Raw genomic sequence first — 24,904 nt, 5'->3', positions numbered from 1 at the left:
CCTTCGTTCTGGAAATCTGTCTCGATACAAACGTACCGCGCCACGGCTATTGCCCCGAGCTAATTTAAACATGAAATGGGCGGCATCTGCCAACTCCGCATTTGTAAACATTGCACTGACTGCAAAACCACGTTCTTGATGAACACTAACCTGTTGATGCCACGAACTGATGTGCTTGATGCTAGTACTGCAGAGCAATGAGTCGCATGTCAACACAAGCACCGAAGTCAACATTACCTTCCTTCAATTGGGCCAACTGGCGGTAAATCGAGGAAGTACAGTAAATACTGACGAAACAAAAATTAGCTCTAACATGGAAATTAATCGTTTCCGGACACATGTCCACATAACATATTTTCTTTATTTGTGTGTGAGGAATGTTTCCTGAAAGCTTGGCCGTACCTTTTTTAACACCCTGTATAGCAAGGGCGCAAAAGTCTGGCAGCCGGCCCCCAAGCACTGATCGTTAAAAGTCGACACTATTCGCAGCACTTCTGTTGCAATGTCCTCCCACTCTGTGCGGCCTCAATTTATTGTAATTGCGTGACGAAGTGTTCTGTTGTCTGTGTGAGAGGATGAGAGGATGATTAACTGATTTATAACAGAAACTCGACTGATATTGAATTGAACTATTGAATGTGAGACACGATCATAAATGTTACTAAGTGTTTTGAGTGTCATTTTTCTTCTACTGACTGTTGTATTACAGGACCCCTATTTTAATTTCATACTTCTTGCTACAACTATATAACACATTTCAACACGACCGTCTCCAAAACGCGCACTGGCCAATTCATTTGTAAGTAGGCTGTTTAGGTTTTCTTATTGGTAACGCCACATAGCGCTCGGTATGAAAAATCACTGGCTGTGCTGTGCGCAGTCTGTGCTTAGTTTGCGTTGTTGTCTGCCATTGTAGTGTTGAGCTGCGGCAGCTGGATGGTAACAGCGCGTAGCGTTGCGCAGTTGGAAGTGAGCCGCCAGCAGTGGTGGACGTGGGGAGAGAGATGGCGGAGTTTTGAAATTTGTAAGAATTGGTGTCACGAACTGATATATATATATATATATATATATATATATATATATATATATATATATATATATATATATATTATGACTATGAAGGTAAATACATTGTTTGTTCTGTATTAAAATCTTTCATTTGCTAACTATGCCTATCAGTAGTTAGTGCCTTCAGTAGTTTGAATCTTTTATTTAGCTGGCAGTAGTGGCGCTCGCTGTATTGCAGTAGCTTGAGTAACGAAGATTTTTGTGAGGTAAGTGATTTGTGCAACATGTAGATTAATGTTAGTCAGGGCCATTCTCTTGTAGGGATTACTGAAAGTCAGATTGCGTTGCGCAAAAAAAAAAAAAAAAAAAAATATTGTGTGTCAGTTTAAGTACAGTTTTGTATAATTGTTCTAAGGGGACTTTTCACATTTATACCTTAGCAGGGGATCGGTACGAATCGCGCCCGTCAGTTGTCATTACTAGAAGACAAACAACGAAACATTCGCCTTCTTACTTCTATTAACCCTTCAGTGTTCGTGCTACATGCCCCTCTGCCCTGTTAGTAGGCAATTTAGATCACGGCCAAATTCACTAACGACAATTAAAAGTAAGCAAATTTTAAAATATTACTTTCTCTGTAAGTACTTTTGTTTGTAACTGAGGAGAAAAAAAAGCTCTTAACGTCAATCGATGTTTATGGATTCGGCTGTTATTTGCTACATGCATATTACAGTAAAATTCGGCTGAGAACCGCGGTACGAACTAATACTTGATTCGGCACGCAGTTGGATGATCACTGGCTTTGCCACCTGCAGGTCTGGCGCAGTCAGAACACACACCAGCGCGTGCGCCCAGCGGAGCAAGTAACTGGCGAAAGGCTGCCCGGCGGCGATAGGAGCGGATAGGATAGCGTAGTACAGGACAGCGTAGTGGCGCCGCTTTACTTTGAGGAGGGGGGGGGGGGCTGGAGGTGTGGGAGGGGGGCGGTCGTCGCGGCTGTCCTGGGACTCGCGCAGTGTCACGACTGGGGCAGCCTGAGCAGGACGCCGCCGCAAAACACTCTCTCCACCATGGTGAAGCTCACGCCCACCGCCATACGTACGTACCTCTCGTCTCACCTTACACTACTGCAGCTGTCTGCGTTCACAACCAAGCTATGCTTCGACTAGTGTCGCCGGCTCCCATCGACGTCCAAAACGTATCGGATTTCGTGTATCGAGTTCGACGCCGTCATAAGTCACCTGTTGTGTGTTATTACCACAACTACTGATAGGGTCGCTTTCGCGTCAAGGCTCAACCACCGCACGTAACACACCTGTATCGGATGATGACGCTTGGATGTTTGAAACGTATCGAACAAAGACGACATATTAAAGCGTGACAGGTTAATTATATTGCCCGTTCTTTGTAGTTCCACAAGTACTACTTTGTACCTCAGTTTCCTTCTGCTGTCGCACATAATGATAAAAGAGCTGGAGATATTTGTCAATCTGCGTTCTCCATATAAGTGTCCATTATCCCACTGGATTATACCTACGTCCAAAATATATCAGGTCACTTACTATGTGTTCGACGCTGCCACAAGTCAGTTGTAGCATACGACAAATTCATAACCAAAGACACAGTTGCTTTGGCGCCAGTGATAAACCAAACTTGTCCCTAGGGATCAGATATTACAGATCGAAACCTGTCGAACTAAAGTAACACAGGAAGGCGTGACTCGTTAATTACATAGTTAATTTTTAGAATAATCCCGAATTAAAACAATGTACATCAATTTCCTATTGCTGTTACAATGAATGAGTGAAAAATTACTCGAACATGTTTTTGCTTAAGAAGGCCCTTTTTCGCGAAACTGAAATAATTTGATGATTTGAGAGACTGGTAAGTAAGCATACGACGCGCAAGAGAAACAGCGACTAATTTTCAATATCACATTAATACTGGAAATTAGTGGCATTTATTTTTCAGTTTATGTACTAGCCTCATACTTTAAGGTATTGTGTACGATTTTCGGGCCACGAGTAAGTGAGAAAATACGCAAGTGATCAATTCCAACCGTAGCAGTCAACGATGCTAAAGCTGTACCCAAGGATGAGGTTTTCACGCGTTCTATTCAGCTGTACGGTAAAGTTTGATAGCTTAATGACGTAGTAGCTTTTTTATCAAATTTCCAAATTGATACATGGTAGCTCCGTTCCTTGTTGTTGTTATATCCGATCAAAGAACGACTAGTGGAATTTTTACCTTCTTAAGATCGGTTTTTTTCAGTCGAAATTTAAAAAAAACTTGTTGGTTGACATATAAACATTATAGTATCCGAATCTGTGACGTAAAATTCAAATTATTTTACGATCGCTTTTATTGTGTAGTTTTGTATGAGCTTAGTGCTTTACGTATATTAAAATACAGATCCTGAGTGAAAATTAATCTGAAAAATTCCGAAATGGTATTTTTTTTCATTGTTTTTCGACCTGTTTAAATTTTTATGGATGCAGCGCTAGAACAGAGTGAATGAAAAAGTTGTCCTGATGGTGTGTGTGACGTAGAGTTTAAAAGACAGGTGCATCTGAAATGAACTTGTCAGTTCTGAACCGGAACATATCGTTCGTCGTCCCTTCTTACATTGGCACTCACGGTAGACATTCTCTTCTGCCATACGTTGCTCAGCGCGAAAGGGTATAATTATAACATTTGCCGTTGTAATCCAGTCTTCTATCCTTCCATTGAGTTACTATTTTTTATTTACAACTACTTCAGTCCATTAAGCGTTCGTACTGTCGATTTAGACAGCATAGGTTATTGGTATACAATAGGCAATCAGGCCAACAGAGGGGTACCTGGTTCTGGACCGTCCAACAACACATACCAAACCATCCACAGTTTTGTAATTCTGTTCTCAGGAGGACGGACCATGAATAGTTTATAAATGAAATGAATTCGCGATTGAGAATATGGACGACCATCAACTGTAGAACAGAACGCGGGTTTCCCGCTTATATTGAGCGGTCATCTTATTTAACTATACGACTCAAACTTCCATATGTCGTCAATGATGCGTCTACAGCCACTCTGTGAATTCCTATATATTTCCGTACGGGAGAAACATTTTATTTGAAAGTCGCTTGCCCGGTGTCAGCGAATAAATACGATATTGCTGTGCCTATGTTGCTCCGATTTGTGATGCAAAATTCCTTTGGATATGAATGCGTAGTGGTTGCCCATATTCGCAAATATAAATACATTTAATATATTTCGTAACTGTTGTCATCGCCACAGTGCATGTTCCTTTGGACATGTATCCATGTTGGTGCCAGAGGAACTAGCTTACGTATTACGTATTACAAATTTTGGGATGCATTCATCCCACTACATTGCACATGCACAATAAGTAAACTTTCGTTATATGGTGTTCTTCCTGGTGTTGCAGTTTTAATGACCAGCAGTGTAATTTTATTAATCTCGTAGCAATAACGAAATCGAAACAGAGACGTCTAAGGCTGAATTGGATCAGTTATAGTGAAACGAGAAATTTGGTTTGAGAAATGTGAATGGCTATATAGTGGAAGACAAAGCTTCAACTCAAAGAGTTTGGCTTTTGAAAACTAGTTGAATGCTAATATTCTGCGACGAATTGATTTGCGCATCCTCCAAGGATTTACTGCTTACTCACATTGTAAGTCATTCGGAGGTACATGACAGCATACAATAACTGAAAATTCCGCTAATGACAGTACAAATTAAAGGGAAAAATCTTTGTCCACACCGTTGTAAAAATGTGAGAAAATAGACACCGTAGGACTGACAATACACACATGCAGTAATATTAGGTAACGTGCATTTATACAGAACTTGTTGTCGTGTCTGTGAACACTTGTACAAATAATAGCTGCGCGCTACACTTCATAGGTTCCTAGCCGCGTAAGACGATCAAATACGAACTTGGCCTTGTTAGGTAGAATGGAAGAGAAGTTACGGTAGAAATGATAACTTGACAATCAGTCGCACCAGTTGGGCTTTCGATGGTACCAGCGTTTGCTGCAATTGCTTCAGTTTTCACGGACCACTGGCACTATCTTCGCATTAACTACAAGTTTACTGCAGTTAGCGATCAAGGTTCAGTGAAGGCCGTCAAGAAGTCAGCTGCATCTGCCGGCCCTCGTGGAGTAGGTGGTAAAGCGCGACAGGTCGCGGACTTGAATCCCGGTGGAATCAATGAAATGTTTCCATCTGCCTTTAAGCCAAACTACACCTCTCAGTGATGTGAAGATTCGCTAGGAACGACAAGTGGCCCGAATCCGACCTTAAAAAGTAGGTCCGCTTTCACCGCTTGGGCTAGTAGGTAAGGTTAAAGACACACATGCTGCCAAAGAGGCGTCTATTTGAAAGACTTGCACCAGACTACTGAACTACACGAAATTATTATTGGCTATAAACATTTGGCTGACAAACAGTAACTTTCTCACTTACGTGACTACAGATGTAGTACGCCATGCTATGATTACATTGTTGTTTTAGAATCTCAATTTACAAAATAAACAATACGAGGTTTACAAGCTGATAATATCATGAGATAGAGTTGTACCTTCGTTGTTGTTGTTAGTGATAGTCACATGACATTGCTGTCATTCGCATTACAGACAAAAGTAGATTCCTAGAAGAACATAAGGGTTTTTAATGACTCCAGGATGCCTGAAACTGTTAATTATTAATTTAATCTGGTACTGTTGCTCAGTTTCAGCGTTAGACCATTTTCAAGTACCTGGATACGTTTCTTAAACCTTTTATCATTAAATATTTCTGATGGAACATATTGACGCCTTCTATTAAATTTGCTAATATTTGCCATCGTAGATATTTTATCGTCAAAGTTTTAAGAAACGCATCCATCCTGGAAAAGGCCTAAGGCCGAAAATGTACAACAGTACAAAAATAAAATAAAAATTAATAGTTGCAGGCGTCATGGACGCATGCAAGAAATTCGCAGCGACTTTGACCTAGGATCGAAGAAAATAACACAAGAATGTAACAAAAGAGTCGGAAAGAGGGCGTACAGAAAATAAACATAAAACGCAAATACACCCAAAAGAAATTATGGCATGCTTCAGATCATTGGAATCGGTCAAGCTACAAATAAAATTACGCTTTTATCTCTAAAATGTTGGGAAAAGAAGCTGACACGACCACAGATTTATTACCCATTCCAAATTTTTTCTGTCATCACCATAAACAGAGGGCAATTTTGTAATCAATTTGTCGACTACGACCTTGTTAGCAAAGTTGGTGCGGTCTTCAAATATATGCGTACGGATTAATCATACGCCAGAAGCGCCGTATACTGGCCAGCTCTCTCACTAGAAGAGGAATTAATCCGCCAGATGGATGTTTCCAATCCTCTACATTCGAAAATTATTTCAGGAATACTGAGGACAATTGGTAGTAATGGGGAGTGTCAGCCTGGAATGTGGACTTCAGATATTTTATACGATGCAGAATTCTTACATACTTCGAGAAGTGAGTAATAAAAAGCAATGCTCTGGGACGCAATAAGATTTTAGCGTCGCCTGCAAAATTTAGTTCTTGAGGCATGACATGTCTCAAAACGGACAAACTCATTTATGTCAAAACTGGTAATTTTTTAACCTTGTCCCCCCTCACCCCCCCCCCCCCCCCCCCGCCCCTATTCCCCCGGGCAAACTTCTGCCGACGTCCATGAATACTGATCTAGCTGGATAAAAGAAATTATGTAGACACGTGGTTTAATAAATGCCATCGATCCTGGAAGAAAGCGCGACCATTTAAGAATTTTACTAAAGAAATTGAAACCCTCATCAGGCACAGACAATATCCAGTCGCAAAACTCCTTATCTGACATTAAATCTTCAAACAATTTCATCGCACAGCTAATTTCCTGTCATATTTTCAGAGCTCGAATCAACAAAATTGTGCCATGTATGTCCGTAATAGCTTGATTATTAGTCGTTAATTATTTTATTATCTTTATCTAATCTTGCAATCTCTAATAATGATATTGCGTCGTTATCTCGGAGGAACGGTAGATTTCTTAAGCAGGGAACTGACATTTTACTTCAAAGAGAATATTTGCCGCTTCATAAGTACCATGAGTCGAAATCACTTTCGATATGATCGTCCGTTAGTGGTAAACACTCTGTCTGAAAAATCTACCACTCATTTTGGTGAGCCAAGCTCATGACAATTTAAACAGAACACATACTTGTCTCAGTTTTGGCATCACGCTGTTTGTATTCTGTCACACGGGACATACAAAATATGGTAATTTCGTTATTCTGTGAAGATGCGATGGTTGTATTTACTTGGGACTGATTTCAATAGATATATGCAAGACGGAAGTATTACTACCTGTCTAAATTTATTCCATAGTAAAATTTGGCGTTCACAAGTTAGCATGAAAATTTACGCACAAATTGGCACAGATACAGAACCAAAATCTCCCACACCTAAAACAAGACACACCACCTGCTCATTTGCGTAGCTGCATAAAATATTCCAAATATTCCTCATTTATGAAGTTGCATTTGCTTTAGATTATTTGCACGTAATGTTATAATGACTGAAAAAAAGACCTTTACAAGTCATTTAAAATAATTATGCGCTCCCATATATTAATGGTACAATTAGACCGATGAATATAGTAGTATAGAGGGTGAGTCACCTAACGTTACCACTGGATACATTTCGTAAACCACGTCAAATACTGACGAATCGATTCCACAGACCGAACGTGAGGAGAGGGGCTAGTGTAATTGTTTAATACAAACCATACAAAAATGCACGGAAGTATGTTTTTTAACACAAACCTACGTTTTTTTAAATGGAACCACGTTAGTTTTGTTAGAACATCTGAACATATAGACAAATACGTAATCAGTGCCGTTTGTTGCATTGTAAAATGTTAATTACATCCGGAGATATTGTAATCTAAAGTTTACGCTTGAAACCTCCGACGTTCAGTTGTGTGTTGTAACAAACACGGGCATAAGTTGGCCAGCCCGTTCTCCTGATCTTACACCTCTGGACTTCTTTCTGTGGGGTACGTTAAAGGAGAATGTGTACCGTGATGTGCCTACAACCCCAGAGGATATGAAACGACGTATTGTGGCAGCCTGCGGCTACATTACACCAGATGTACTGCGGCGTGTACGACATTCATTACGCCAGAGATTGCAATTGTGTGCAGCAAATGATGGCCACCACATTGAACATCTATTGGCCTGACATGTCGGGACACACTCTATTCCACTCCGTAATTGGAAACGGAAACCACGTGTGTACATGTACCTCACCCCTCATGGTAATGTACATGTGCGTCAGTGAAAAAGACCAAAAAAAAGGTGTTAGCATGTGGACGTAATGTGCTGTTCCAGTCTCTTCTGTACCTAAGGTCCATCACCGTTCCCTTTGGATCCCTACGTAATTCGGTGCTTCCCGATACACACGATCGAACAGCGAAGGAGTGGTACTCAAGCGTCAACTTTAGGTTACAATATCTCCGGATGTAATTAACATTTTACAATGCAACAAACGGCACTGATTACGTATTTGTTTATATGTTCATATGTGCTAACAAAACTAACGGGGTTCCAATTAAAAAAAACGTGGATTTCTGTTAAAAAACATAGTTCCGTGCATTTTTTTAATGGTTTGTATTAACCAATTCACAAGCCCCTCTTCTCACGTTTGGTCTGTGGAATCGATTCGTCAGTATTTGATGTGGTTTACGAAATATATCCAGCGGTAATGTTAGGTGACTCACCCTGTATAAAAGAAGCAAAAGCTGTTTTGCACCACCAGTAAGTTATCTTTACTTTTGCCGTAGTCCGTAAAATCAATTGCAATAACATAAAAATAATGTTCATAGTTGCAGCGATTCTTCCTCAGTTGCTAGCTCAAAGTCATTTACCTTGTTATTTCACCTAAGTGTATTAGGCATCTTCGGTAGTCAACAAAGGAACCGAAGGAACGTCAGTGTAAACATTTTGTTTTGAGATATGTAGTGCTTCATGGCACCACATTTAGGTTACCTAAATGTTTACGTTATTTTCAGATACAAGAAGGCGATTTAGCTGTTAATTTTTTTGTTTTGAGCCTGTTGTGCTTTGTGTGGATCCACTGAAGTTTGTGTAAGCATTTTAGCCTCACAATCCCTTTGAACAGCACGGTTGCGTCATTTTAATAAATAATGAACAGAAATAAATAATAATAATAAAATTCAGTTACAAAAGTAACAGTCATTATCATTGAAAAAATACACAGCACTGGAACAGCGTATACTCAAAACATCAAACAAGAAATAGTACAACTAAACTATTAAATGATAAATCAAGTTGGCGAGTTTTTGTATTTAGGGTATCTGGATGAAACGAAAAGGAAAAGAGTTGCGAAATGCTTTTGGCACGCTAAATGGAAATTATAGCTTCCGGAACTCTGAGACAGAAAGTTTGCAATCATTGCGTATGAACTCTTCTGATAAATAACAGTGAAACTGAGCACTTAACGTAAAATTAATTCAAAAAGTGAGCCTTTCTCAGCGAGTAACTGAGAAGTGCATGTTGGGAATAACTGAGAGAGACGGGAGACCACACGAACTGCTTAGAGAAAAGACTACAGTGAAAGGCATGATGAATTCAATGAAAATGAAACGTTGAGGCATCCTGTAGCTGTGAATTTGATAACAGAGACAAATTTGGTGGTACAGTTGTAGACGATATCATGGCTTTAATACAAACATGTTGAAATGAGCGTATGTTGCAGTAGCTACGTAAAAATGAAGAAGCTTAAACAGGATAGACTAACGCGATAAGCTGCACCTTCGTATTGAGGATCACACCACCATTTTTTTACGAATCCGTAAACAGAAACGCTGAACGGCACATATCTTATGAACAGTAATCTGTTTTTTTATTAAATCTGTAAGCGAAAGCCCCAGTCTCAGAGCTTAGAATTTTATTGTGTTTCTTGTTACGACCTCATAGAGCAGTCGCACTTATCGTCAATCATTTTAGTTATCAACCATTCAACATTCACTACTGCATGAAGGCTACCACCACACTATTCAGTGCAATACTCACTTCATGTATCTACATCCATATCGCCATTGCGTTTTTCATAATGTGATCTATCCACATTTCATACCTCCCGGAAACAGTCAAAAAACTTCCCTGATCTACGTTACATCATTTCACCTAGTTGGATGTTTCGCCTGCTTACATTTAATTTTAATTAATGTCTGTTGGAAATACCTCTCTGTACAGACGTTGGTCGTGAAGGAAAGGAAAAAATGGAAGGTGCGAGCGTGGAGACGTTTTTAACTAGTCGAATAAGCGTAACAAGACAGTAAATGATGAGAAATGAAACGCTTAGGAAGATAACATATGAGCAATCTCAAAAATGATAACTTTGTGGAAATCAGATTAAGATGATATGGGCACGTGAAGAGAGTGGATGAGAAGACGTGAGCTAGAAAGAGTCGCTACATGAAGGTTACGGGCAAGAGAGGAAGGAGAAAGCCAAGGGATGAAAGAACTAGAAGCAGTGGAAGGAAGTATTCGGAAGTCAGACGAAAATTAGCCCAGAATGGCGACAGAGAGATAGTGGGAAGAATGCAGAAGATGGAAAGGCTTGCGATACATACAGACCATGCCAGAGGCGAGAAAATGCACAGCATGATCACGATAATGGTGATGATACGTCTTCCAAACCAGTAGGTTCTCTTATCCATTTAATTCGTCTCCAGTCTGCAGGTTTATCCTCAATTTGCCAGTAGGATAGTACGGAACTGTTTCTAACGCCTTTCAGAACGCAAGGAATACGATGTCAGCTTGGCCGTCCTTACCGACTGCCGTCTGGATCTGGTGGACATACAACACGAGCTGAGTTTCAGATGGTCCTTAGTTGTAGAATCCATGTTGATCCTCACAGAGGAGATTCTTGGTCTCCATAAAAGATCATAATGCTTGCGCATAAAACAAGCTGCATAGTCCTACAACAGCATCAATGGTATAGGCCTACAGGTCTGTGCACACGACAACTATTTTTGAAAATGAAACTGACAAGCCCCCTTTTCCAGAGACGGAGTACAAACTCGTAATATGTCAAGGATGGGGAAGGAAATCGGCCCTGCCCTTCCAGAGGAACCATCCCAGAATTTGCCTGCAGCGATTTCGGGAAACCATGGAAAACCTAAATCTGGATGGCCTGACGCACATTTGAACCGTTGTCCTTCTGTAGTCTCTTAGAACGCTTCCCTGCTCCATCGACCTATGACAAACTGCTACTGGAAGGACAGCAAGTTCTCTCGCGTAATCTGTATACCGTACATCTAAGGCGTCAGAAGTGATTTCAACGCTTCTCCGGTAGATTTGCAACACGCCTCGAGCAATCCTGTGAAAGGAAGCGGCAAAGGCAAACGATTCTCCGTAAGACCTTGCCCAGAGCAGATACTCGGGGTTCCCTCACCGCTCCACGAATTACGTCATGAGAATTCAGCCAATGTTCTACCTGCTGCTCGTTGTTGCGCAACTCCGCCACATAAACTGCAGCCTCCAATTTCAAGGGGAAGGCCTCAGAGACGGCCAACTGATTCGGCTCATACTTGGCACGTCGCTTTTGTAAAACCAAAAATGAAAGACTGTCAAGATATTTTGGCTCAATATCCCTCCGGGTTTGAGGAAACCTAGCCTAAGTTCAGGCTGCACAATCGACTCGAAGTTCACAGGATCGATAGGTAATTGAAAATTCAGCATTTTTCATCATATGTGGGGGCCGCAAAGGCACATTTCCCTAGAAATCGAGCAAAGAAACCGTTAGAGCTGCCGCTCATATAGCAAACAGGAAAAATCTGACGTAATAACCAAGTCATCTAGTTGGGCATCAGAGACACAGTGTTAGATTCTCAAATGAAACAGGCTGTAGCTTTTTTTTAATTTTTTTATTTGTTTCCGTATCAAAACTTGTAGGAATAGGAGGGTAAATAAGGTAGTCAATGAGGAATAAATGACGAATAAATTAAATAATATGCAAATCAATTTTTCAAACGACTTGGATTAGTAAATAATTAAAATTTCAAGCACCAATTATTCAGGCTATGTCATCTTATGTGTGGTACTCGTTGAAATTAATCCCGGAAAAGAAATATTGTTAAATGTAAATCAAATCTGTTTCCTGCCAAATCTCCGGAAGGAACGATGTAGTTGCGCGAAGATTGCAGTCATTAGATATCCTTGGTGCCGCGAATGTATTTGCTTCGAATGATTATATCACAAGTACAATCCCACTAGTTACTCGAAAAAAAGTGAGAACATGTAACAGAGTGAGCAAAAGAGTGATTGTAAGGCGACCAGGACTAAAATTTTTATTCTTTACTAATCCGAGTCGTTTGAGAACTTTATTTGCTTACGTTGTTATTATTCCTTATTGTTTACCTCATTAACCCTCCTACTCCTGTCAGTTTCGATATAGAAAAAATGCTAATCGCTACACCAGCGACACTTCCGTTGCACAGCGTTTTCCTTATGGTTACACAAGCGGTAGTAGTAGCAGTTTCTTTCCTCGATTTCTAGGATAATATGCGCTAGCACATATGATGATGAAAAGTGCTCAGTTTTCAATTATCTAGCGATTCCAGAAATTTTTAGTCGCTTGCGCGTCATGAGCTTTACAGGTGGTTTACTCAAAAGCGGAGGGATGTTGGGCCAAGCCGGCCGCTGTGGCCGTTCGGTTATAGGCGCCACAGTCTGGGACCGCGCGACCGCTACGGTTCAGGTTCGAATCCTGCCTCGGGCAGGGATGTGTGTGATGTCCTTAGGTTAGTTAGGTTTAAGTAGTTCTAAGTTCTAGGGGACTGATGACCTTAGAAGGTAAGTCCCATAGTGCTCAGAGCCATTTGAACCACTTGTCGAGTCAAAATATCTTAGAGTATGACAGTAATTGCCAATTTTTATTTTGGGGGCGTCTAATTATAATTGAATGAAAAACAATTTTTGAGCCGTACGCTTTTCGCCTTTGTTGTTTGCAAATCATCTTCAGTGTCAGGTTTCGCGCCTGTTGTCTACATGTTTTGTTTTCGTTCCTTTGTTATCGCTGTTCACCTCGTTATAACTGCCTTTTGAAACTTTGTTTTCAGACTTCACAGCACTAAGTACTGAACACTCGTTTTGATATTATACGCAACTAAGGACGACAGGCACAAAAGTTGAAGATGTATCTTTGAATCTTTCTTACAAAAGCTACCTGACAAATATGATTCGAATCATCTTGGGCATTAATAACCACTTCAGTTGTATTTAGTCCTTTATTACCGGATCACTACCGGTTTCGTGGCACTAAAACTCACATCTTTAGGTGAACATGTGATTAAAACATTAGAGAGGAAAATCTCGGTATGTTTTTACACAACATTCGTTGCCCCTACGCGGTTCCGTATTGATCGGAGAAGCGTTCACTACTCTACGATATGTTTTGGACCCATCCAATATATTGGAATCTGGCAGTTTTTAATCTATCACATACCGTCTTTTAGCGCCGTATTGTTTTGACAGACAACGAATGTTGGGTAAAAGGATTCCGAGCTTTTCCGCTCTAATGTTTTAATTATATGTTCACCGGAAGACGTGGCTTTTAGTGCCACGAAACCGGTAGTGATCCACTAATAAAGGACTAAAAACAGCTGAAGCGGTCATTAATACCCAAGATGAATACTCTTAGCTGTGGTTGCCCCAACTACAATATTGTATGTTGAACCGATTCAGTTGGCCGCGTCTGAAGCCTCCCCCATGTCAGTGAAGCGTAAATGACGGCTGATTGCTCCACTCACATCCACACACAGAGAAATCAACAGTGTCTGATAGTGACAACGGCTTCCACAGGAAGAATAGTAAAGATAAGGAGGACAATATTTACCGTAAAAGTCAAGTAAGGGGATAAATCCGGAATGTTGTTGTTGTTGTCGTCTTCAGTCCTGAGACTGGTTTGATGCAGCTCTCCATGCTACTCTATCCTGTGCAAGCTGCTTCATCTCCCAGTACCTACTGCAACCTACATCCTTCTGAATCTGCTTAGTGTACTCATCTCTCGGTCTCCCTCTACGATTTTTACCCTCCACGCTGCCCTCCAATGCTAAATTTGTGATCCCTTGATGCCTCAAAACATGTCCTACCAACCGATCCCTTCTTCTAGTCAAGTTGTGCCACAAACTTCTCTTCTCCCCAATCCTATTCAATACCTCCTCATTAGTTACGTGATCTATCCACCTTATCTTCAATATTCTTCTGTAGCACCACATTTCGAAAGCTTCTATTCTCTTCTTGTCCAAACTAGTAATCGTCCATGTTTCACTTCCATACATGGCTACACTCCAAACAAATACTTTCAGAAACGACTTCCTGATACATAAATCTATATTCGATGTTAACAAATTTCTCTTCTTCAGAAACGCTTTCTTTGCCATTGCCAGTCTACATTTTATATCCTCTCTACTTCGACCATCATCAGTTATTTTACTTCCTAAATAGCAAAACTCCTTTACTACTTTAAGTGTCTCATTTCCTAATCTAATTCCCTCAGCATCACCCGATTTAATTTGACTACATTCCATTATCCTCGTTTTGCTTTTGTTAATGTTCATCTTATATCCTCCTTTCAAGACACTGTCCATTCCGTTCAACTGCTCTTCTAAGTCCTTTGCCGTCTCTGACAGAATTACAATGTCATCGGCGAACCTCAAAGTTTTTACTTCGTCTCCATGAATTTTAATACCTTCTCCAAATTTTTCTTTTGTTTCCTTTACTGCTTGCTCAATATACAGATTGAATAACATCGGGGAGAGGCTACAACCCTGTCTCACTCCTTTCCCAACCACTGCTTCCCTTTCATGCCCCTCGACTCTTATAACTGCCATCTGGTTTCTGTACAAATTATAAATAGCCTTTCGCTCCTTGTATTTTACCCCTGACACCTTTAGAATTTGAAAAAGAGTATTCCAGTCAACAAAATCCGGAATATTTCAGGTAATTCTGTTTCACTATCAGTTTACGTTATTCGCGGTTTGGCCTCCAGATCAACATAAAGCCAAAGCATTCCTTTTGCGGCATCGCTATTACCATGCACCTGTAGTTCTCACACGACAATCATCCAAGTCAGTCAGAAGTAGCGCTGCACATTTTTTTCTAGTTTTTGATATTTGGAGCGCACACCGTATTACAATTACAGTACATCTACAAAAAATTTCAAGTTATTACGCATAAAGCGTACAGCAGCTATTAACACACCATAACAATATAGCAAGGTAATGGACAAATACTCGGTGACGCAAACGGAAAAATTTGAAGTTTATGTTGGCAGCCCTGCAGCAATACCAGAGGTGAGGGAACGGCGTCAAACTAAAGCAGTAAACGTACATTCAGTTAGGGTGCACACACAGTAACTTCGTCGAACCTGAGCGGGTGTGGGAGAAGAGAGGAAAATGTACGTGCTCCTGCGTGCAGCCACCACACAGCAGGACACGTGCATTACACAGCTGACGCTGCTCACAAGCAGAATTCCAAAGCTACAAGTAGCGAGTCTGGGAACAAGCGTATTTTACATGTCGTGCCATTGCTATCAGCAGCTCGACGTAGTGCTTCGCTCATCAGTCAACAACACGTCACTAACGGCCGCCCCTACGGAACAAAGGTAGACTCGCTCAGCCCTGAGAAGGACAAGGCGTTAGTGAGCTACCAAATTATCAGGAGCTAGTAAACTCCGACTGTGACAATGGAAGTGAAAAGGTGGCACCGCATAACGAGCATTTTCTTAACGTGCCAATAGTCAATGTCTGCGTAATCTTCAGCAAAATTAAAGCATAAGATAGAATGAATTTGATGGATTATACGATGGGTATGCGTAAATTTTAATTATCACCTCGACAACATAAAATTACGTAAATAATTTTCATTTGTTTGCAGGTATGTCTGCAGTCTTGGTACACATCGAAATCCTTGCGACACAGTACCGCAGAATGCCGCTAGAGAACCCAAAAAGAAAACGGCACAGCCCTTTAATGCAGTGTAGTATCGTGCAGGATTCGTTGTCTGCATTTGAAGGGGAACAACGCTGGAACAATACATGCGTAGTTGGTGGTAGTGTGCTGCAGATAAGCATCGTCATGTGCCCCAATGGTCAGGTGACAGACGCGTCCAGTCTGGTCAAACAAGTCCGAAGTGGCACACCATCTCTCTGCGAAGAACTGAGAATCGCAGGAAAAGTATCACAATCGAGGCGAAAGTCGAGAAAGTGAGAATCATACAGGGATAGATTTGTAGCTTCTTATTTCGAGCATGGTAAACCTCGTCGCTTGCTGGGTTCTGCGACTGCGCGCGTCCATCCAGAAAGCTGTCGAATCGAGGCAGCAGCGGGATTGCTGCAGCTGTTTCAGGCCAGACCAGATGACTGTTTTAGCCAACTACACTCCTGGAAATGGAAAAAAGAACACATTGACACCGATGTGTCAGACCCACCATACTTGCTCCGGACACTGCGAGAGGGCTGTACAAGCAATGATCACACGCACGGCACAGCGGACACACCAGGAACCGCGGTGTTGACCGTCGAATGGCGCTAGCTGCGCAGCATTTGCGCACCGCCGCCGTCAGTGTCAGCCAGTTTGCCGTGGCTCCATCGCAGTCTTTAACACTGGTAGCATGCCGCGACAGCGTGAACGTGAACCGTATGTGCAGTTGACGGACTTTGAGCGAGGGCGTATAGTGGGCATGCGGGAGGCCGGGTGGACGTACCGCCGAATTGCTCAACACGTGGGGCGTGAGGTCTCCACAGTACATCGATGTTGTCGCCAGTGGTCGGCGGAAGGTGCACTTGCCCGTCGACCTGGGACTGGACCGCAGCGACGCACGGATGCATGCCGATGCATGCCAAGACCGTAGAATCCTACGCAGTGCCGTAGGGGACCGCACCGCCACTTCCCAGCAAATTAGGGACACTGTTGCTCCAGGGGTATGGGCGAGGACCATTCGCAACCGTCTCCATGAAGCTGGGCTACGGTCCCGCACACCATTAGGCCGTCTTCCGCTCACGCCCCAACATCGTGCAGCCCGCCTCCAGTGGTGTCGCGACAGGCGTGAATGGAGGGACGAATGGAGACGTGTCGTCTTCAGCGATGAGAGTCGCTTCTGCCTTGGTGCCAATGATGGTCGTATGCGTGTTTGGCGCCGTGCAGGTGAGCGCCACAATCAGGACTGCATACGACCGAGGCACACAGGGCCAACACCCGGCATCATGGTGTGGGGAGCGATCTCCTACACTGGCCGTACACCTCTGGTGATCGTCGAGGGGACACTGAATAGTGCACGGTACATCCAAACCGTCATCGAACCCATCGTTCTACCATTCCTAGACCGGCTATGGAACTTGCTGTTCCAACAGGACAATGCACGTCCGCATGTATTCCATGCCACCCAACGTGCTCTAGAAGGTGTAAGTCAACTACCCTGGCCAGCAAGATCTCCGGATCTGTCCCCCTTTGAGCATGTATGGGACTGGATGAAGCGTCGTCTCACGCGGTCTGCACGTCCAGCACGAACGCTGGTCCAACTGAGGCGCCAGGTGGAAATGGCATGGCAAGCCGTTCCACAGGACTACATCCAGCGTCTCTACGATCGTCTCCATGGGAGAATAGCAGCCTGCATTGCTGCGAAAGGCGGATATACACTGTACTAGTGCCGACATTGTGCATGCTCTGTTGCCTGTGTCTATGTGCCTGTGGTTCTGTCAGTGTGATCATGTGATGTATCTGACCCCAGGAATGTGTCAATAAAGTTTCCCCTTCCTGGAACAATGAATTCACGGTGTTCTTATTTCAATTTCCAGGGGTGTAGTAGCTAGGGACAAGTGCTGGATGGGTCACAGTGTCCCCGAAACAGAGTAGCAAAGCTGGCAATGGGAACGCGTGGATTCATCACTGTCGATGAACATGTAACCAGCGTAAGGCAACATTAGATTTAATTAGAGATACTTTTCGTTCCAGTTGACCCGTAGTGAGGATATCCTTCTGGATTTAGAATATGTTAGAAAAATAAGAATACATAATAAATATTTACAATGAAAAACAAATATTCTAATTTAACCTCCATAGATCCTAAGTAAAATATTCGTCATGGACGTGGAAAGACAAAAAAAATTTTAAGCATGTGTACATCTAAATGGTAATAAATACTTGTCATAAAACATGTTAATGCTCAGTACACTCAGGTGCACGTGATAATACTTATGCCGTTGCAGCCTTGCGTCGTCGATCATGATACAACATGACTGAAATTTCTCATTTTAAGAAACTAAAAGTAAAGAGCTCTTTTACTTGGTAAGAAGGTTTCTACAGCCAAGGTCGCATAAATACTTACTTATTTTCGACAACTGGTTTCGACAGGCTAAGCTGTCATCTTCTGGTCTTCAAAAAGTTTTGGTACAAAACATGTTCTTTGTGAGTTGGAACTCAATGTCGAGTTGTCATACTAGAAGATAAAGTACAGCACATTATGCAAAGGTTTGTCAAAAATAAAAAGTTTCTAGTCAAAAAGCACCTTGTGCACATGGCCAGCCGGCCGCGGTGGCCGAGCGGTTCTAGGCGCTTCAGTCCGGAACCGCGAGACTGCTACGGTCGCAGGTTCGAATCCTGCCTCAGGCATGGATGTGTGTGATGTCCTTAGGTTAGTTAGGTTTAAGTAGTTCTAACAAGGGGAGGCCACGACGTTTGGAACGTGGATTTACCGTAAACTTCGTACACTTGTAGTACTCCATGAGGACAACAAAATGTGTAAGCAGTCGTGCGTACTTCTCAAGCGTTACTGAGAAAATCGCAACATAATTTCGGTAGTCAGATATATATGGCTGTGGGTGGCCATTTTAACCATGAAGCGGCTGCAGCCAAGTGGTGCCGGCACGGTGGTTCAGCGTGTTCGGTCAGAGGGCTAGCTGCTCTCTGTAATAAAAAAAACTGAATTAATGGATCGACAACGAATTGAAATGGGCGTCTTTCGACATCCGTCCCGAGCAGATACAACGAACGAAAACGAACAAAATGAGATTAAAAAAAAGCGTGTTCGGTCAGAGCATTACCTACCCTTTCTAATAAAAAAACTGAGCGAACGGATGAACGAACAAACAGAATGGGTGTTATCGGACGTCCGCCCTGAACAAATTCAACGAACAATATAGACCAATTTTTGTTTTTTAAAAAAAAATGTTTGGCGTTTAAGCCGTTGGATCACTGGATCGAGTACTGTTCGTCAGTTTTTTTTATTTTCAACACAGTCATTTTCTTTATTATTTATATTACAATTGATATAATGGGAAAAATGCGCGTAATAGGATGAACTTTTATTAAATTTACAATTTTATTTGGCAGTCTACTAATTTTTACTATCACAAATAATGTATATTCATAACTATCGACTAGTAAACGACCAAACGCATTAAGTGATACAGAAAATATATGCTTGTCCGTGATTTGAGGTATCCCTTACACCTGGAAGGAGCCCGAAACGAAGTGTTACCTCCAAGTTTTGACCGGCACAGACGGCTTTCGAAAGATGTACAATTAATAGTCGCTTTCGACATTACAAGTTACAGGGTGATATTTTTCGTAAAAACATGGAAAACATATAGTTAAACGGCACCCGCTGCATTGAATAAACGCTATGTTTCAGCATAGGCGAGGTCTTTCGACGTTTTCCGTGGAAAAACAAACCTCATTAACATTTTCAAAAACCTCTCTTTCAGACGATAGTTTCTAAGCAAACCATGCATAGCACATTATTTCCTTAAAAATCGGCGCTGATAATTGGTTTTTGCAGTATCGAGTGTATTTTAATAGCGTCTTCCAAGATTCAATTTCTCGTTCTCTTTCGATTAAATACGAACAGTTTTGAAGACACGGACAAGCACACATTTTCAGTATCACTTTATGCGTTTGGTCTTTTACTAGTCGATAGTTACGAATATTATATTATTTGTGATAATAAAAATTAGTAGATTGCCAAATAACATTGTAAATTTAATAAAAGTTCATCCTATTACACGTATTTTCCCATTATATCAATTGTAATATAAATAATAAAGAAAATGACAGTGTTGAAAATAAAAAAAAACTGACGAACAGAACTCGATCCAGTGATCCAACGGCTTAAACGCCAAACAATTTTTTTTTAAAGAAAAATTGGTCTATGTTGTTCGTTGAATTTGTTCAGGTCGGACGTCCGATAACACCCATTCTGTTTGTTCGTTCATCCGTTCGCTCAGTTTTTTTATTAGAAAGGCTAGGTAATGCTCTGACCGAACACGCTTTTTTTAAATCTCATTTTGTTCGTTTTCGTTCGTTGTATCTGCTCGGGACGGATGTCGAAAGACGCCCATTTCAATTCGTTGTTGATCCATTAATTCAGTTTTTTTTATTACAGAGAGCAGCTAGCCCTCTGACCGAACACGCTGAGCTACCGTACCGGCACCACTCCGCTGCAGCCGCTTCATAGTTAAAATGGCCACCCACAGATATATATCCGAGGACCGAAATTTGTTGCGATTTTCTCAGTAACGCTTGAGAAGTACGCGCTACTGTTTACACATTTTGTTGTCCTCATGGAGTACTACGAGTGTACGAAGTTTACAGTAAATCTGCGTTCCAAACGTGGTCGCCTCCCCTTGTAAGTTCTAGGGGACTGATGACCTCAGATGTTAAGTCCCATAGTGCTCAGAGCCATTTGAACCATTTTTTGCACATGGCCATGTCAGTATATGCAGCGCGTCACAGATGGCTGTTAAATTTTAAAATCACAACGTAAGGTAAAATGCACAACAGCACATCTGTTTACGTTAGCTAGCCATGAGCCATTCATTGGTAACCCGCCTTAGACGGCGTGTTAGTACAAAGAGTTGTACCAAATACGCCATCTACTGTCGTTCATGATCCACGTTCCATTCGTGTACCATATGCGTCGTGTGAGGTTATAAACTTGGTAAACAAAGGGCTAAGGCACTATCACGTAACTATATTCCTACACTAGCGTCAAATTTTTTAAAGAATTATGGCACGCTCTTCATTATTTTCGTAATAATTTCAGTAATTTGCGTTTGCTGCAAAAACACTTGAATGTAAAAGGGTTGGTGAGCACTTTGAAAAAAGAGACAACAGTGAAAAAAAAGGCGTTTGGAAATTAATGTACAATTACTGGGAAAATCCTAATCGAGAAAACGTATATTTTATGATGCTTACGTTAACAACACATGTGTAAGTGACCTTGCGAAGGCACAAGCATTGTCTGACCAATTAACACACAAATTTTCTCGTTAACTTTCCGTGCGAATGTGAGCAACTTTTTTACGCCAGTAAGTTTTCGCAATCATAAGAAAACTAAAAACTTATAGATAATTCACCCTGAAGCAATTATTGCTTTTATTTACTTTGACCAAAGAAAACATTACAATGTTATCAGCAAAACTGGAGTGGTTGATGTGAGTTCCACTGACACACATTCTTTCCTTGTTTACGCCGCTCAGGCTCCTGTAAAATTCCTCTAAAGTGGCTGCGAACGTTTTCGTGATAAGGCATTCCCATGCCAGACATTTTTTTCAGTTCTGATTTGCCGGCCGCGGTGGCCGTGCGGTTCTAGGCGCTACAGTCCGGAACCGCAGGACTGCTACGGTCGCCGGTTCGAATCCTGCCTCGGGCATGGATGTGTGTGATGTCCTTAGGTTAGTTAGGTTTAAGTAGTTCTAAGTTCTAGGGGACTGATGACCCAAGATGTTAAGTCCCATAGTGCTCAAAGCCATTTGCACCATTTTTAGTTCTGATTTTCCCGTTTTCCTAATGGAGTCTAGCGGCAGCTGTGTTATTTAAGAATTTAATCTACTGCATACTAACACAGGGGTGATCTATGTCGCGTTTCTCAACGGCAGTTAGTACAGATTTCGTTGAAACCGAGTCAAAACCTGTCCAACAATATGTATGAATCCCAGAAAAAGTTGTCATTCATACGCATAGCTCGTGTAGAAATCTCTCTGGCGGTGTAGCTGAACTTCCGAACTTCCACAGTCAGGGCATACTCTGAAGAAAGCCACATGCATCTATCCGAAACAAAAGTTGACATTACGATACAATCAATAACCTACGATAAGTTTATGGAAACTGGCCTTAGCCGTGAAAGATCATACTACAATCATGCCCTCCATGAGAACGCTCGTTTTGATCGAAAACGCATCTCAGACGTGGCTGTGGTTACTTCTCCGATCTGTAGCCTCACCTCATACAGAGGAAGTTCAGTGGGTAAGCTGGAGGACATGACCACATACGCGCCCAAGTTCATACCGTGTTTCTCGATTTTCGGAAGGCATTAGGTGTAGTTACGCACTGGTGCTTAATGAACACAATACGAACTTACCGAGCTCAGAAAATACCATTCTTGTGAAACACAACTAACTCTTTATTCACACGAAGTAAAGAGTGCTAGCAAAAGGAAATTCCTAATTGATACCATATTTCTAGATTTCCAGAAGACTTTTGACACCGTCCATCACACGCTACTTTGAATCAAACTGCGTGTCTACGAAGCATCGTCTCAGTTGCGCCACTGGATTCTTGATTTCGTGTCGGAAACGTCGCAGTTTGTAGTAACTGTCGGAATGTCATCGTGTCAAATACAGTTGATATCCAGCGTTCCCCAAAGGAGTGTTGTAGGCTCTTTGTTGTTCTTAAATGTACATAAACGATTTAGGAGTCAATCTGAAGAGCCCTCTTAGATTGTTTACATGACAAATCACAGAAATCTAAAGGCTACCAATACAGTTAAATATGTAAGGATTACAATTACGAGTGACTTCAAATGGAGCGATCACATAGGTAATTCTGTGTGGAAGACAAACCGAAGACTCTGTTTTATTGGCAGATCGCTTATAATATGCTACAGGTCTACTAGAGACTGCCTACACTACGCTTGTCTGTCCTCTTCCGGAGTATTGCTGCGCGTTATGACTGAGGGGGACATCGAAAAAGTTCAAAGAAGGGCAGCTCCTTTCGTACTATCGCGAATGGGGAGACGGTGTCATGAATATGACACATGAGTTGGGATGGACATCATTAAAACAAAGGCGTTTTTCTTTCCGGTGAAGTTTTTGCACGAAATTTCAGTCACCTCCGAATGCGAAAATATTTCGCTGGCGACCACCTACGTAGAGGAAAATGATTATCGTATAAAATAAGAGAATTTAGATTTCGTACGGAGAGATTTAAGTGTTCGTTTTCCCCGCGCGCTGTTCGAAAGTGGAACGACAGAGATATAGTCTGAAGGTGGTTCCACGAACCCTCTGCCAGGCACTTAATTGTGAATTGCAGAGTAGTCATGCAGATGTAGATACAGTATGTGACGAGTCTTTGTAACTGGATTCAGGACTGCCAAGGAGACAGAACTCAACAAGCCGTTATTAACTGGGCAATTGTTTCCGGAGTACCACTCGGGAATGTTGTAATATCGTTACTATTAACAGTATACACCGAGGTGACAAAGGTCACGGGACACCTCCTAATATCTTGTCGGACCTCCTTTTCCCGGCGTTTTGCAGCAACTCGACATGGCAAGGCATGGCATTGTCTCCCCTGCAGAAACGTTGAGCCGCGCTGCCTCTATGGCCGCCCATAACTGCGAAAATGTTGCCGGTGCAGGATTTTGTGTACGAACTGACCTCTCGATCATTACCCATATGTTCGATGGAATTCATGTGGCGCGATCTAGGTGGCCAAATAATTCGCTCGAACTGTCCAGAATGTTCTTCAGACCAGTCGCGAACGCTTTTGATCCTGTGACATGGCGCACTGTCATCCAAGAATATTCCATCCATGAATGGTTGCAAATGGGTTCCAAGTAGACGGACACAACCATTTCCAGTTAATGATCGGTTCAGTTGGGCCATAGGACCTAGTCCATTCCATGTAAACACAGCACATACCATGTGAAGATATCACAAGCTTGCAAAGTGCCTTGTGGACAATTTCGTCCATGGCCATACTCGAACCGTACCATCAGCTTATACCAACTAAAATTGGGACTCATGTGCCCAGGCCACGGTTTTCCAATCGTCACGAGCCCAGGAAAGGTGCTGTTAGCAAAGGCACTCACGTCGTTCGTCTGCTGCCATAGCCCTTTAATGCCATATTTCGCCGCACTGTCCTAAGGAATACGTTCGTCGCACGTCTCACACTGATTTCTGCGGTTATTGCACGCAGTGCTATTTCTCTTTTAGCGCGGACTACTCAAACGCCGTTTCACTCGAACTTTTAGTGAAAGCCTTGGGCAACTGTATTGTCCGTGGTGAGAGGTAATGTCTGAAATTTACTGCCCTCGGCACACTCTTGACACTGTGGCTCTCGGAATACTGAATTCTCCAATGATTTCCGAAATGTAATGTCCCTTTAGAATATCTCCAACTACCATTCCGCGTTCAAAGTGTGTTAATTCCCTTCGGGCGGCCATAATCATGTCGGAAACCTTTTAATATGAATCATCTGAGTCTAAATGACAGCTCCGCCAATTCAGTGCCCTTTTTTACCATATAACTATCCAATGACTTTTGTCACCTCATTGTATGTTAGTGATGTGTCGGAGAATGTCGGAACTTCGGTGAGGCTGTTCGCAGGAGATGACCTTGACTAATGACCTTGACTGTACGGAAGTTGCAACGGCAGAAAACTGTATCGAATCCAGGAAGACCTGCATAGGATCTACAGCTGGTACACCTACTGGCAGCTGAGCTGAACGAAAGTAAGCGTAAAGTATTGTACCTATGTAGGAGAAGAGACCCATTGCCGTCCGATTACAGTATT

The 24,904-nt window shown here is 42.1% G+C and overlaps 1 protein-coding gene across 2 annotated transcripts in view; it reads left to right on the top strand.

Annotated features, from left to right (window-relative positions):
- LOC126281617 (putative inorganic phosphate cotransporter) overlaps positions 1-24,904 on the top strand; it is a 433,128-nt gene that overhangs the window by 201,402 nt on the left and 206,822 nt on the right. Inside the window, exon 1 of one of the 2 annotated variants that reach the window (XM_049980748.1) lies at positions 2,027-2,106. The exons of the other annotated variant lie outside the window; for it this stretch is intronic. Within the exon in view, the coding sequence (XP_049836705.1) occupies positions 2,079-2,106 (28 nt within the window). The 5' untranslated portion in view covers positions 2,027-2,078. Of the gene's footprint in view, positions 1-2,026; positions 2,107-24,904 lie in introns of those variants that run through there. 2 annotated transcript variants of the gene reach the window in all.

This window comes from Schistocerca gregaria, chromosome 1, assembly GCF_023897955.1.
Source record: "Schistocerca gregaria isolate iqSchGreg1 chromosome 1, iqSchGreg1.2, whole genome shotgun sequence".
Taxonomy (NCBI): Eukaryota; Metazoa; Arthropoda; class Insecta; order Orthoptera; family Acrididae; genus Schistocerca; species Schistocerca gregaria.
Note: the sequence above shows the minus strand (reverse complement) of the source record. Positions and strands in the feature narration are given on the sequence as shown.